Genomic DNA, 17,003 nt, shown 5'->3' on the forward strand with positions numbered 1-17,003 from the left:
AAATATTATAGCCTAGTTCATCACAAGGGCAAAAAGTGTCTTTCAATCCTCAATCATTTTTTTACCTCTGGTCGCCCTAGTGATGGAATATAGGCTAGGCCCTACTATTAATGTATACTGTAGGGTACTTTAAATTAAAAAGTTGACTTAAAAAATGCATTGAAATCCGAAAGTGATATCAGTTTATCTAAGATTTAAGAATCCAAACAACTAAAAAATATTTCTAAAGCTAGACAATCATTGAAAATTTAAACTTACATGATAGGTAGGTAATGAATTGTGTGTAGGATTAACACAGTTCTACATCATGATGTATTTTGACAACCTAATTAACATAGTACACTGATTCAAACAGAGATAGGAGAGATTATAATGGTGTTACTCAAATGAAATGAATTATAAACATGATCACAATAGTGTAATGAAAATTCCTCAAAAAGAAGTCTCAGTGATGAGGTAATTAGCCTAATGTGTAATCAACCTTTTTACTGTACAGTATAGAGATTTAGGAGTTTGTGAAGTTATCGTAAAGTAGGATAATATATCTATTAATCACACATGTCAAATTCACAAAACTAAATAGCTATCTTAAATAAATGTTTTTGTCATATTATTGATTATGTATTAGGGGCTAGATGATGGCTTTTGGTGCTTTTCTTTTGTTAGGTATTACATTTTGACATTAGTGGATGAAATAGTTAAAAGATAACATTTTGTTGTTTGCATATGAGGAAATTTAGCATCCAAAGAGTACTAGAAATGACACTGTGTAAAAATCTAAATATAGTAACACTTAAGGTGTAAGGTTTAGACATTTTTATTGTGACCTAATTTCATTCAGATCTACCTATGACTTAAAATTTTGAATCCACCCCAGCTAAATAGTAAACACCCAGGCCAAAGACAGTAAACAGTTAGTTAGTATTTAAAAAAAAAAACTTTAAACTATGATAAAATGGCTGTTCAGAAATGAACAAAGTCATAAAAATGGCCATGCCGCAGCAAATCTGCAGACTAAGCGAATTTACTAGCTGGAATTACACTAAATTATTCCCTTAAAACTGTCCAATTTGTTTTTTATTTAAATATCATTATTTTTAATGAGTAGGCCTATTTAGGTTTACTGCTACAGTGTCGTCCCGTTTGCGAACAGTCCGATTTGTGAACAAATTTTTGGATGTGGGATTTGGTACCTGTGGAGGAGTTCTGTTTGCAAACACATTCCGTTCTACCCTTATTCGAGTAGTTTCCTGTGGGAATAATTGATTGATGTCTTTCTGCTTGTTCAATACAAACCCAATATTTAAGGACATTTCATAAAGTGATCTTGGGTAAATGGCTGATATTTGTCCAAGAGGCCATGCATTTCTTTGGTTATCTCATTTACTAATATAGCCAAGTCGCCTACTTGAGGTGGTTCTATTCTTTTACCTAACCCGCCATGTTAAACTTCCCTATCCCAAGCGTGATGTTCACAACTTCTTTTCTTCTCGAGTGGTGTAAAGTTGAAAAAAACTCAGCACTCGGTGAGGTAATGAAACCCATTTAACCCATTTGCATCGGATGACATACCAGTACGTCAAGTCAGTGATGTACAGTATCACGGCTGACGTACCAGTACGTCATCCATGAAATTTGAAAATTTAGTTTTTTTTCAAAAAATGAAACATTTATACTTACAATATATACATATCTTACTAATATTATAAATCTGTAATATATAAATTTGTTCATCAAAATATTATGTTCCTTGAATGATTTCATATTTACGTAATACAGGCAGCTATTCAACTATTTTTATGAAAAGTATGAAAAATAGTGAAACCGTGTCCTAAATACATATACATTACATATAAAATATTTAATTTTATATACATTATATGTTTTATATTATTTTCAGCTATAAAATACTATAAAACAAAATAAAAAATAGTCTAATATTTTTTCAGGCAGGTATATGTACCTATTTTTTGAGAAATATTATAAAATGGTATAAACATATCCTAATCTTAAATACATATAAATAAAAAAAAAATTCAAAATAATATAAAAATATAAATTTTATTATTTTTTCAGCTATAAAATTCTATAAATCATCATAAAAATAGTCAAATGCATATTTTTTATGTTTCAGTGATACTGGGATTTTTGGTAAATAAATAAAACGGTGCAAATGGGTTAAATAACATTAAATGCTTAACTTAAAATATATACCTCTATGGAGCCAACGACGTTCAACGCTAGAAATCAGCTGTGCGCTTGAATTTTATTGTTATTTTTTTAAGAATTTTCCTAACTTAGCTTTTGTTTGTAAATGAACCTTACTGTTAGAAGATGAGTGAAATGGATAATGAAAAATATTGTTCGTAACCTCCTGTATATTGTCGGATCAGGTAAAATCTTGTACGTTACACGTTACCCAAGAGCGTGTTTACATCACTTAGGTAAATTAAGCAACTCGCTTCCGCTCGTTGCTACGCTTGTAAGGTAAATAGCTATTGTGCCTTGTGATCTGATGAGACGCTTCCAGCAACCTCCCATGTGGGGCGCACATTCCAGGAGGGATGAAGTGCCATCTGATTCCGTTTCTTGAGACGGTGCGTTGGATTTGAACATGGTTAAGTGTCTTATCCGCGTTACGGAGCTCTTTTACTGCGGCCACAAAATTAGTTCCGTTGTCAGAATACATCTCGGATGGACAGGTCTCTGACTGATAAATCGCTGAAGAGGCATAATACAACTTTCTGTATTCAACGAGTGAGCTACTTCTAGGTGTATGGCACGTGTAGATAGGCAAGTGAAGATGACACCGTAGCGTTTTTCGTGATGTCTTCCGACAGTCACATCTATTGGTCCAAAATAAACAACACCGGTAAAGAAGAAAGGGTGTTTGGCTTCCGAGACTCAAGATTCTGGTAGAGGAGCCATTTGGGAAGGTGTTGGTTTGGCATTATTGATTCGGCACTTCATGCAAGTATTCTTCACCTTTTTTACTGCACATCGTAGGTTGGTTATCCAAAATCTCTTTCTCACTTCGTTAATAACTGTTTATATTTCTTGGTGGAAACAAGCTCTCAATGCCACAATTTATTTATTTATTGCCCTTAAAATTTTTTACATTGTGTAGCATATAATAGTTATTCTAATATTTATAGTTACATAGAGGTTATTTTATAAAATTACACTTTAATTTAAATTTAACTTTAAACTAATAAATCAATACATTAAAGAAATGGAGGAAAACTAAAAAACATTTTACATTTATTAAAAAGCCTTAAACTATTTAACTCATAACCCCTGGGGAATATAATACTGTGGCCCTTAACTCCAACTCCATGAGTCATTCTTATAATGAGTTTAGCTAGACGGTTGTTGTGGCCAGTTGTCTTTTTCACTGGTTAGGAAGCTCGGTCCATTGATCCATTCTTGCTGCAACGTAGAGTTGAATCTTCTGCTTGACCTCGTTACCAAGTCTGCCGGATTTTGTTTGGTAGGAACTATATCCACTCTTCATGTTGTGATAGACTCTGGATTTCTCCGATCCTATTTGAGACAAACTGTTTATATATCTTTGGGTCCTCCTTAATCCAGTGTAGGACCGTAACCGAGTCAGACCAAAATGTTTGTTGGTCATTTTCCAATGTCATTTTCAATTCTGTTAGCTAGCCTGCATCCCAGGACCGCTGCCTGTGGTTCTAGACGAGGGATAGTGATTGGCTTTAGAGGAGCGACTTTTGCCTTTGATGCAACTAACATTGCTTCATAGGAATCGTTGATCTGTTGGACAAGATAAATGAGCAATTGCCTCCTGACTTGCATCGACAAACGTGTGTATATATATTTTCTTAAGGTGCATTGTCCCTGAAGCGACTCTTGCGATAGTAGCTGAGCGATAGTAGCTCAGCGATAGTAGCTGAGCACTGGTTAGCGTTGTTTCAAATGGGACCATTGTCCTTGACGCGACTGCGACTGGAGCGGCTAGCGGCTGAACACAGCGACTGTAGCGGGTCTGCTCTGAGGGCAGTCAGAGTCGCAGTCGCTGAGCGATTCGTGTTGTGTGTAGACTTGTTTTGCTCGTAATGTCTTCAAAGAAAACAAAACTGTTTTTTACCCATAAAGAAGATATCAGATATGTACGTAATATTAAATCGCTACTATTATAAATTATAAATGAAAATACTTTTTAAAAATGCAACGTTTTTAAACACACTATAAAGTAAAAAATAATTTATAAATATGTGGGGAGAATAAATACTTGTAAGATTAAAAAAAAAAACGTGGGCGCATGCTGATTTACAATTATCTTTACCTATTGAACTATTATTATCTATTGCATGCACCCCACGTTTTTAGTTTTAAATATTTTAAGTATTTCCCTCCACATATTTATAAATTATTTTTACTTTTTAGTGCGTTTAAAAACGTGGCATTTAAAAAAAAGGATTTTTATTTATAATTTATTTTCTACTTTTTAGTCTTTAATGTGTAAATATGTGGCCCTAACTTTGCCTGAAAAAATAAAGGATTTTTCATTTCATTTTTCATTTACCCAAGCTTTTCGAACTGTCGAATTTAAGTATTTACGGCTGACTTCAAAATGTAAACATGGAAAATTTGGAAGCCCATGGGGCTTAGCCCAAGGAAAATATGAAAATTAAATGTTATAGTATTACATTGTCATCCATTTGTGAGCTGTGTTCTCTAGTTTCATTTCTCTAGCTCGTCGGGAAGTTAGTTTAAAATTTATTGCAAAGTTTGTACCGGACAAAAAAGCGAGCTAGTAAAAACGTTTTAAAATTAGGAGGTGTCATGGCACTCATAGCACCAATTCACTCGAAAGTCAGCAAACTAATATACAGAATCGCTCTAGAACAATCGCTTCAGGGACAATGACATGGTTAGCTACTATCGCTGAGCTACTATCGCTCAGCTACTATCGCAAGAGTCGCTTCAGGGACAATGCACCTTAAGACTTGTGACTGTTCTTGAAGTAACAACGTGGAATATTAAAGGTTTGCAGGTCTTTAACTTCTTCTAGCCAATTTTTCCACTTCTCGCAGATGTCATGTGGTACTACTTCGTCCCAAGTTGTCTTGTCTGCCAGACTTCCTGAACAAGTAGCCTTCCTTTAATGGTCATCGGGCAAACTAGGCCTAAAGGGTCAAAAATAGACATGGCTGCCCTTAATATCTCTCTTTTAGTCGGATACAAAGCCTCTGAGACTTGTAACTTTTCAGCACTGCGGTGATAGTCGAAACTGTCTGATTCCGCATTCCACCACATACCAAGGACTCTTTCTGTGGGTAAATTGGTGTCAGATTTCAGTTGTTTTGTAGATGTTGCTTTAAGGTCTTCAGGAACATCTTGTAAGACTTTTTTGAAGTTTGATAGCCAATTACACATTTGGAATCAAACGGCCTTGTGTATTTCAGAAATTTCACATATTCGACAATGAGCCTCCTCTTCAGTGTCGGTAGAGTCTAGGAGGTCGTCTATGTATTCTTTTGTAAAAATTGATTTGCTTGCTGTGGGGTTGTTAGACTTTGCTGCGGCATCAAACACAAGTCTTAGTTTTTCAGGCTTATTAGGATTGTGACACCAAAGTGAGGTAGGTAGAATGTACGATCCGTGACAATGCTTACCTCTTCTTGTGTTAATTTTTGTACGTATTCCTTGGTAATGTAGTCATTAATTTTCTCGTTGTACCTCTGTCGAAAGTTCAAGTCCTTTTCCATTTCCTTTTCGACCGTGTCTTCAGTCTTTTGAGAGCAGTACTGTAGCTTGGGGGGTATTTGAAATCATCAGATTTCCATAATAACCCAGTTTCATAATAATCACCGATTTTTTGTTGTTGTACCTTCTAGTACTTCAATTGCTCGTTTTGTTTCAAACGAACTGACTTCGGATTGGTCAAGAGTGGTTTATCCATAGATGAATGTTGTCAGAGTAACATCTATACAGTGTGTAAATTAAGTATGGAAACAAATCTGTATTTTTTAAACCAAAATAGATAGAAATATTGGGTTTGTGGCATTGACTGTTAACCAAGGTTCCGCAATTTTTTGCATCATAAAAGATTTTTCACCCCCTCAGGGGGGGTAGGGGTAGGGGGTAACTTAATTTTTTTAAATAGCAACCCCTATTGAGTGACCTCTCATTTTGAAGCGTTTGTCAAAAGAAATACAATGCCGTAAACCCGAGGTCGATATCTTACCCCTAACCAGAATGGCGGCCATTTTAAATATGAGATGGGCAAACGAAATCCAGTGTGGATACCCATAATTTACCTTTTAAATGGGTTACATTGGGTAAGCCGAACTCCAGATACCATTATTAGATTGAAAAGTGGATGTTTTTATCGTATTCAAAATTTTGCCCCAGCCCCCAAAATAGGGGATTTTGGGGGCAGCCCCAAATTTTTAAACGCAAACCCCTATTGAGTGACCCCTCGTTTTGAAGGGTTTGTCAAGACAAAAGCAGTGGCACAAATCTTAGGTCGATATGTCATCCCTAGACGAAATGGCAGGCATTCAAAAACTTGATTGGGTAAAAAAGCGCCCATTTCACCAATTAAAAATGTTGAATGCCTGCCATTTCGTCTAGGGATGACATATCGACCTAAGATTTGTGCCACTGCTTTTGTCTTGACAAACCCTTCAAAACGAGGGGTCACTCAATAGGGGTTTGCGTTTAAAAATTTGGGGCTGCCCCCAAAATCCCCTATTTTGGGGGCTGGGGCAAAATTTTGAATACGATAAAAACATCCACTTTTAAATCTAATAATGGTATCTGGAGTTCGGCTTACCCAATGTAACCCATTTAAAAGGTAAATTATGGGTATCCACACTGGATTTCGTTTGCCCATCTCAAAATTTAAAATGGCCGCCATTCTGGTTAGGGGTAAGATATCGACCTCGGGTTTACGGCATTGTATTTCTTTTGACAAACCCTTCAAAATGAGAGGTCACTCAATAGGGGTTGCTATTTAAAAAAATTAAGTTACCCCCTACCCCTACCCCCCCTGAGGGGGTGAAAAATTTTTGATGATGCAAAAAATTGCGGAACCTTGGTTAACAGTCAATGCCACAAACCCAATATTTCTATCTATTTTGGTTTAAAAAATACAGATTTGTTTCCATACTTAATTTACACACTGTATATAATACGCTAAGCCGACTTTTGTAAACAAAACTCCTCCCTAATTTTTGGACCGATTTTAATGATTAAAGTGTCAAAAGAATGACCCTGATCTGTAGTTTTGCAAAGTGTTTTTACATTTTTGAAATCTTAATTAGTTTGGGCAGGATTTTCCATCAAAGTTGGGTTTTTTCTCATAAGATTAACATGGGGGAATCTTAAATATTTAATTGGAAACTTTGTGTCCCACTAATTTGAGAGAACGACTGGGCGTAGAAACTTGGTAGCCAGAGGTGTCCAAAGAAAAGTTTTGGTCTGTTCATGAGTTATCAAAAGAAAAACGAAGTAAATTCCCTTAGGGCTCTGCCCCAGAAACCTTTAAAGATCCCTCCACAGATTTGTTTACATTTTGGCCATGTGGATAATACTTTTTAATGAAACAGCTGTTAATTTTTAAATTGTATGTACATTTTAAACAACACACATTTATTTTGAGTTACTGAATTGTCCAAAAGAAGTATTTGCAATGTTATTTTCTGATTTTTAAATTGATTTTCTTCTGAATCATGTCATGTTTTGCAATATAACGTTCCAAGTCGAAATCTGTGGAAAATCCTTTTTTATCACAGTAACTCTCACAATATTTTATTTCTTATTTAACCATCTTATATCTATAACCTATATAACCTATAATCTATAATCTTATATCTATGAGGTTGCTGTCTGCCTTTTTCACCACTTTTGTCTATCTCCGATTGTGTAATACAATACAAAATATTACAATTGCAGAAGGGCACGTTGCCGATATGAGCCGTGTACATATTTTGTAAAATTAATAGTAGGCCTAGTTTAGAGCAACTGGATAAAACATTTTACAATATTTATGTAGAAATGTGTGCATGATTTAGAAAGTCATTATGCTGGAAAACTGCAATTTACATCAAAAATCATTTAAATTTATCTCTAAAAAATATATTCTTGAAGTGCACTGAGCAGCAGCCTTAAAGATACTCCTAAAGATATACCTTCCCATATAGTTACAAAATGCTCAAACTCGCATTGTGACATTTATAATTCGGCCTATATTTCTCCAACAGATTATTCATCTGCAGAAGAAGTTCATTGTGCACTGATCTTTCCTAATAACATCCAAACACAGAAACCTTAACTAAAATGGTACCTACTAGCAGTGTGGCCTATATTATGGACCGTGGCCCACTGGGTTGGTAACATTATTGAAAATAACACGACATTTTGGCTGTAAACAATAGCACAAAGAGTAAATACTATTTGAGCAGCTACTGTCATGATCAGAAAGGTCATATTCCTTTTAAACTAGATCACATCATCCTTTATAAGATGTGTTGATTAACAATGCATGTAAACGTCAATATTTACTTAACAGCCTATTAATAGTATTTTTTTCTTTTTGGAAATGCCACATTGCTATATGTCATTTGCTTTATTTGTTGCCAATGAAGCCGCATGACCATATAAATGAGGAGGCCCCTGCTAACAGTTCAAGAATAAAAGCCAACTTCACTTCAAGTATATTCCACTACACCTAACATTCCGTAGAGAGATTATATTGACAACTTTATGTTATTGATAAGGCTGAGACAACTAACTGCCATCCCCCATGTCAATGAATTCCAGCTTTAACAGTAACCTCACAACGAATTTCTCAAAACTGTGCTAGAGGATTATTCATTGGCAAAGAAGTACGATTATGAACTGACGTGACGTGACGAAGGAAAAATCAAACATACGCTGTAACGGATATAACTCCATTTGAAGTTAGAACGTGTCTTCTCAACAAACAGACATTTTTTCTCAAATAAAATCATAGTTGTAATTAATCTGCATTACACTGATGACATCGCAGAAGTTTTTAACCAATACAATTTTAATACTATTTAAATTTAAAGGTTCTTCCAAAAGAAGAGATACCAGTTAACATACTAATAATAACTCCGATGACGTATGGTATGGGAAGTATTTTATTCATTGAATGATCAACCATATTTGGTAACTAAAGCAATTAATATCATTATTGTTTTTACACTTATTACTCTTTAAACAATGCTAAATGCTCAAACTATGTATAATTTCACTTAATTTGTCGCAGTTAAAGATGAATTAGCGTAAACCTTGAAAGTAACCGTCGATTTCGACGGGTTTCACCTAGTTTCCATCTATTCTACCATCAAACTTGGCACACTTTCCATGCATAGTCCAACCTAGATAACTCCATGACAGGATAGGAGAATTGGTAGGTCCTTCTATCACTTTTCTTGTTAAACTAAGAGCTGCATTGTCTTGTTCGATCAAGATAGAGGGTTTGGAATGTGCCGAAGGAAGGGGCTGGTCAACTGAGTTTAGATGGAACCAAGTCTGTCTAATTTTTACTGTGTCAAAGTTTTGAAGTGGTAAATCTAGTGGTAACTGTGTCCGTACGTTATCAAGGGTGAATACTTCATCCTCGTAAAGTCCTTTATTTTTAGGCTAACTTTACGAGAGGTAGGTTTAAAGTGGCATTTTGTGTTTGACCAACAGGTAGTAAGGGGTTCTATATCTCCCCCGACTCCTAACTTGTCGGCTGTGGTAGAGTCAATGAGTGATATTGTTGAACAAAGGTATCAATTTGGCCCTTAGGCCCATAAAGAGTAACGGGGCATAACTTAAGCAGAACTTTATTTGTTGTAATTTTTTCTGTGTGTTTACTGGTTATTTCTTTTGTTTTGAAAATAGAATAGTCAGAGTCTTTATTTTCATGAGAGGAAGGCCGTCGACACACGGGAAGACTGAAACCCAACTAAAGTTGAACCAACTGTTTTTTGACCCGATTACGATTGCAGTTGCGTTGGTTAAATCCGCACACGGGCGCGACTGTAGTTGAGTTGAGACAATGAATGAGTTCAAATATTGTTATAATGATACTGTGTACTATGTATGGTGTTTGAAATGTGTAGTAGAAGCCCTGGTGTTTTAGAGATAATCAAGAAAGCGTAGAGGGCGTAGAAGGTATTGGGTACATCCTTATGTTAAAACAAATATTCATTGTAGGCTGTTTGTAGCTGCTGCTGCATTACAAGAAACAGACGCATAATTTCAGTCTATGTACAGGATGTCAATACAATATTCACAAAAATCTATAATATTCACAAAAATACTGGAAAAGATGTTCAAACCAGGCGACTGAAATCACCTTGCAACCGGCAGGTCCGGTTGCTTAACGACTGATCGCCGACTGGTCCTCAACTGGTCGCATCGCAGTCGCACCAAGTGCACTGTCCCACATAACTACATTGGTCGGGACACAGGCGACTAGTTTGTCCAACTAGTTGCCGATTTCAGTTGGAAAACAGTCTTCCCATGTGTCGACGGCCGAAGAGTAGACAGGTTCTTTGTTGCTGTACAAAGATTTTTCAGGTGTAGTATCTGTGTGTAGTAAGCGACTGTGGAATAGTTTACAGTTATTAATACCACAAGCTTTCTTTATTTTACAGAACTTATACACTTATACTTATACTTATAACTTATATTTTTACAGTGCCTATAGCGATGTTTAATCTGAATGACATAATATCACCACTAATTCCTGGGTGGCTGAGGTTATGTAGCGAATGAAATACCCTCTCGTAGTTCAACTGAAATATAAGGTCTTTGGGTCCCTGTTGAAGTGTCACAAAAGATGAATGACTTTGTTCCAGGGATTTGGATCTTCCGTATTTTGAGAGATGAATTATTATTGTTTAGGAGGTTGATGAGTTCGTCATCTGAGCTTTGTGCTTTGGCAATTGAATCTGGATCCAATGAACATGAAATAGCCTCTACACGTGATAAAGCATCGGCAACAATGTTTTCTGAACCTCCGATGTGTTTTATGTCTGTAGAAAACTCGGATATAAATGAAAGCTGACGTAGTTAAACAGGTGGAATTTTCTCACGATGTTGATGAAAAGCAAAGATGAGTAGCTTATGATCCGTAAAAATGGTAAATGCCGGTTTCCAAAAAATGAAGAAAATGCTGTACTGCTTCATACACAGCCAGAAGTTCACGGTAGTACGCCGGCCAAGAGCTGTGCTTTGGTGAAAGTTTCTTAGAGAAGAATCCAAGTGCCTGCCAGAAATTTTCAACAAATTGTTGAAGGCAAGCTCCTACACTAACGTCAGAGGCGTCTGTAAACAGTCCAAGAGGGGCGTCATGTTTCGGATGAAATAGGAGTGTCACTGATGACAAACTAGACTTGCAAGCTTGAAAGGCTTCCTCAGTCTCTGGGGTCCAAGGCACAGGAAGTGATCCCTTGCTATTTGCACCAGCAAGCAGAGAGTGTAAAAGTGCTTGGAGTTCTGCGGCTTTAGGTAAGAATCTACGATAGAAATTGATCATGTCTAGGAACCGTCGAAGACCACGCATTGTCTTAGGTAGTTGGTACTCCTTAAAAGCAGCTGTTCGGTCTTGTGGAGGGTAAACACCTGATGCTGAAACTGTGTAGCCTTAAACGTCACTTCAGGCATTGCAAAAACACACTTGGACGAGTTTACAATGACGCCATAGGAATGGAGATGTTGCTCGTTCTTCAGCCGATCTGGAAAACACCAGAATATCATCAATGTAGCTGAACGTAAAATCTAAGTTTTGGGTTACTTCATCTATGGGAAACACTTGAATGTTTGCATTACGTAGCCCAAAAGTCATGAATGGATACTCAAAAAGGCCGAATGGAGTTGTGATAGCAGTTTTGCAAATGTCATCTGCGTTTACAGATTTGTTGGTATGCTTTGAACCAAAGGGACCGCCTTGTGACTCTCATGGTGAGCAGTATTGAAAGCAAACTGAAGCCAAGGGAGTTCCTGATCCCAGGTGGTCTGCTTGTCAGCAAGGAAAGCTATGAGAGCGGAGCGAAGATTGCGATTGAACCTTTCAGCATGAGAAGGCTGTGGATAGTAAGGGGAAGTAGTCACATGGCGGATGCCGTGCCCAAAGCACATTCTTTTGAACAGATGGGAAACAAACTGTGTTCCGTTGTCGGAAACAATGGTGGCGGGTATTCCAAAATGTTGGAAGAGGTGTGTTCGAAGTACCTGCACGGTGAGCTGTGCAGTGGCATTCCTTAAGGGAAAAAGCCAACAAAACTTGGAGAACGCATCCACACAAACAAGTAGGAACTTATTTCCTGACTTGCTACGCGGGAGAGGCCCTACATAGTCAATGAAAACCTTCTCCAAAGGTCTTTCCGCCACCTCAGATGACAACAAACCAAACTTGGTGTTTTGAGCGGGCTTGCTCAGTGAGCACGTTTGACAAGAACGCACCCTAGCAGCAAGGTCCCGATCCATACCCTTCCAGATGAACATTTCCCTAACCTTCGCAATGGTCTTGTGGATACCTAAATGCCCACCCACAGGAGAAGAATGGAAATACTCAAAGACCATAGGAATAAGAAGACTAGGCAGCACAACCTTAGGTTTACCTCGCTGCCGAGCACGACAGCAAAGGGCACCCTGGGACAGAAAATATGGGGGGTGGGCTCCCCCATTTTGAAGCTCACCAATAATCTTTGCCAGCTCAGGATCCTTCAGCTGATGGGGAATGAAATCAGAAAAGGCGAGTGGAAACTCCAAGAGCACGGCACAACCCGGTTGCTCTTGGTCAGAAGAATGATCGTCGGGTGAATGGTACATCCTAGATAGTGTGTCCGCAATCACATTCTGTGTGCCTCGAACGTGTTGCACTTGGAACTTAAGGGACGGTATTTGGACAACCCAACGACCAATTTTCCCAAGATGGCGTGGATGTGCAAGAAGCCACGAGAGTGCCTGGTTGTCGGTTTCCAATAAAAACTCTTTGTGCTCCAAAAAGCGTCTGAATTTATTGACTCCAAACACGACAGCCAAACACTCGAGTTCATACACAGAAGAGCTTTTCTTTTCGCAGGGACTCAAAGTGCGTGAGGTATACGCAATTGGCTGCCTAACACCATCCACCTCTTGAGACAACACAGCCGCAATTGCGACGGAGGAAGCATCTGTTTGCAGGACAAAGTTCTGATTGAAATCCGGCATTGCCAAAACAGGGGGCTGCATGATAGCCTCCTTGAGAAGGTCAAAAGACGTCTGCTGCGCTTCACCCCAGACAAACTTGGCGCCCTTCTTCCGAAGCTCATTGAGAGGGGCCGCCAATTCAGCAACATTGGGGATGAAGCGTCGGTAAAAACCTACCATGCCGATGAAACTAGCAATACCCTTGACATCTCTGGGAGGAGGAAACTCCCTGATAGCCTGGGTTCTAGCGGGGTCGATGCAGACGCCTCTATGAGACATAAGATGACCAAGGAACGAAATTTCCGGCTTAGCAATTTATCACATCTCTATGACAGAAAAAAGTTACAGCCTGAAAGATTACTTGAAAAATCATGAATATGACGAACAGGATACCTGTCAGGAGTGGTGCGTGAATTCAATGCATGGTAGTCTCCACATGTTCTCCATCCATTTTCTCCTTTTGGCGCCAGATGCAGGGGTGAAGCCCACGGACTGTCTGATGGACGTGCTGTACCACATTTTACCATGTTGGCAAATTCACTCTTTGCAATGCTGAGCTTTTCAGGGGCCAGTCGTCGTGGTCGGCAGAATACAGGAGGTCCTGGAGTCGTGTGTATGTGATGTACTGTATGGTGTTTCACTTCTCGAGGCAATCCTGGAGGGCGAGTAATTTCAGGGAATTCAAGTAAGATTTTAGAGAGGGGAGAAGTAGTGACTAGCCTACGGATTTTACGCTACATTGAGTCATAACGGAAAGTTGTTCTCCTGTGATAATTTCAGTTTTGGTATCATGAAGTCGCAACAAACGACAGTCAGGAAGCAAATGGTAGTAACTGAGGAAGTCCGAGCCAATGATTGGAACACTGACATCTGCAACTGTGAACTGCCATGCAAAACTACGGCGAAGGCCTAGGTCCAATGTCATAGAACAAGTTCCGTAAGTCTTGATGGTACTACCATTGGCGGCACTTAGTTCAAAGTCTGTAGAGGTGCGACGCTCTCTAGAAGACGTTTTGGATATGCCTAACATTATACGTCAGAGCCTGTGTCGATCAAGAACCGGAGTTTCGAATGTTGATCCGAGACAAAAATTCTGCAGCTGGGTGCTCAAAAGTCAGTCGCCACTAATACTGGCCGTCCTTGGAGTTTCCCACGTAAGAGCAAGGAATAGTACATTTTGATGCGTGCTCACCAAATTTAGCATGATACCAGCAGATATCACTTTTAGATTTGTGCTGATCTTTATTCGTGTTCTTTGATGTTTTCTTGTCATGATTGGTCGAATGATTGTGCTGGAGGGATACTTCTAGTGCGTCAATCCTTTGCGTCAATCTCGAAACAGCAGCAGTGAGGTCGTCATTAGACTGTGTGTGTTCACGAGTTTTCGTAGCATTTACTGATACTTGTGGTGTTCTTGTAGAAACTTCAATGACTTTATCCGCTATATCTGCAATTTTATCAAGTGAAAGTTCATTTTGAGCGGTGATAATCACTTGAATGTTAATAGGGAGACGACGTAGCCAGAGTGCTCGAAGGATGTTGTCCTGTAGTTGGGCTGGACCGATTAGAGTACGTAGGTAACGTAAGAACTGCGATGGCTTGCGATCTCCGATATCTTCGTCGCTGATCAACTGGCGAACGCATTCTTCTTCACTAGTAGACAGCCTTTCAATAAGCTTTGAACGAAGTACCGCGTAACGATTCATTGCAGGCGGATTTGTGATGATGTCCTCTACTTCCACTGCGTAGCGTGTTTCAAGCTGAGAAACGATGTAGTGGAACCGTCATCGCTTGTGATGTCTGAGATGGCGAACTGGGAATCTAGGTCTACCTGAGCAAACCATAGACTAGGTCGATTGGCCTAGAATGGTGAAAGCTTTACTGCAACTCGACTAACTGATACATTACCAGGGACGTTGCGTTGCTGAACGTTGGTGGAGAGTTCATTTTGTTGCTCTCGTAGATTCGCCAATTGAGCTTCGATTTCTTCTAGCAACATTGGTAATATTGAGGAAGAAATGTCGTAATTCTTGTTGTCGTTGTTCGGGCTGACCAATAGGCTATATAGCGATGTTTGATCTGAATGAAATAATATCACCACTAGGCCTATGAACGAATATTTGATAAAGTTTTATTTACAAACGAATGAAGAAGTGTGCTAAATCATAACATAGTCAACACTCTATTTTTAACGAAACTAGCAACAGCTGTTAGATAATATAATAAATATTAAATTAAGGATAGACCAAAGGCATCACAGATGTGGCTAAGTTGAAGCCACAGGCCAAAACATCCACAATTCTAGGCCTAACTTTTCCTTGTAATTACATTCTGGAAGTCCTCACTTTTCTAAAGTAATATTATTCTCACTATCACACCACAACTACCCTGTCATATCTGCTTCGTAATACTTTCAATCTGAGAATTCCAGCCCATTCAACCACATTCTTTGAAAGACATCTAAATTATAATGCCATCAAACTGTTCAATGCTCTCCCTCTTCAAATCAAGTCCACGTCAGATCCGGGATGCTTCAAAAGGCACTTGAGGTAATTTCTCGCGGGTAAAGGCTACAGTGTCCGCGCCTTTCTTGCTGACGGACAGTCCTTATGAATTTTAATTTTAATTAATATTTTCAATTCTAGTTTATATTTATATTTTTAGTAAATTTGACTTGGCTAATGCATTTGTAATGTTAATTTGGCTAAATAAATGAGTTATTATTAAGTTATTTATTTTTTGCTCGTTTCTAGGCTTAAATTAGCCTATTTAGCTCTATGTACAGGCCTAGAGGCCTATGTGGTTGAGTTATGGTTAATTTGTTCTATACCTACTTTAGTTAACTTACTCTATTTTTGAAAAGAATTCATAGCAGTGGCGTAACTAGAACATGGCTTTGGGGGGGGGGGGGTATGGATGAGTTCAAAGAGTTATGCGGGGGGTGTCCAGTAAAGAGGGGTCCAGAAAATTTGGAAAAATTAGAACTCCAAGCTTGCGTTTTCAGGCATTCCAGAGGTGCAATAACGTTAAAAAGAAACCAAATAATCAACCCAATTGAGGCTGTCTAGTCGCCGGTCGGATTCAGAAAATAACTTAAGTTAGTATTTCTTGATTAAGAAGTAGGCTACCACTCTGAGAAACATTTCTTTTTGACATTTTGTTAAATCGTTCACAATGCACATTGGTAGTTAAAAGTAAACAGCATAACAGTCTTTACCTAACTTACTAGGCCTACAGATTACAGAACTAGAACACAGAGTAAACAACTAACCTAAAAGCCTTCAGTAATAGGCCTACCAGTATATAGGCTAATATGGCTGCACTTTACTTTAGGTCCTACACTCATTTGAATGAAAATATCGATCCATATATCGATTAATCGATTTTTTCATTCGATATATCGTTTGGATAGTTAGGTAAGGTTAACCTAACCTAACTAACCAAACGATATATCGAATGGAACAATCGAATAATCGATATTTTCATTCAAATGAGTGTAGGACCTAAAGTAAAGTGCAGCCGCTAATATTAAGTTAATAGCTTTTTTTCCCCTAGAGGCACAAGCCAGGAATTGTTTTTCACATTACCTACTTCAAGCTAGACCTAGGGGTTGCGGCATTATCACTTAGCCTTGATAAAATCCATTGGTGATTTGGCGGGATTTGAACCCGGGACCTCAGGGACTAACCTCTAGATCAGCTCGCTCCCCTCTAATGTAGGCTTACTTAACTTAGGCCTAACTTATTACCGTGTCAAAAGTAGAGTAGGCCTACTGGTTATAACTTAGATCAAATTCAAAATACACCACCATACATACC

At 38.3% G+C, this 17,003-nt stretch overlaps 1 protein-coding gene across 1 annotated transcript in view; it reads left to right on the forward strand.

Moving 5' to 3' along the window:
- The first annotated feature begins 427 nt into the window (after window positions 1-427).
- The window catches only part of LOC128983017 (tRNA N6-adenosine threonylcarbamoyltransferase, mitochondrial-like), a 140,967-nt gene continuing 124,391 nt past the window's right edge, over window positions 428-17,003 (forward strand). Inside the window, exon 1 of the mRNA XM_054402157.1 lies at window positions 428-456. Within this exon, the coding sequence (XP_054258132.1) occupies window positions 452-456 (5 nt within the window). The 5' untranslated portion in view covers window positions 428-451. The remainder of the gene's footprint in view (window positions 457-17,003) is intronic.

Source organism: Macrosteles quadrilineatus, unplaced genomic scaffold (genome assembly GCF_028750875.1).
Source record: "Macrosteles quadrilineatus isolate MER2022 unplaced genomic scaffold, UCM_ALF_1.0 Scaffold_1__1_contigs__length_201487025, whole genome shotgun sequence".
In the NCBI taxonomy this organism is placed as follows: Eukaryota; Metazoa; Arthropoda; class Insecta; order Hemiptera; family Cicadellidae; genus Macrosteles; species Macrosteles quadrilineatus.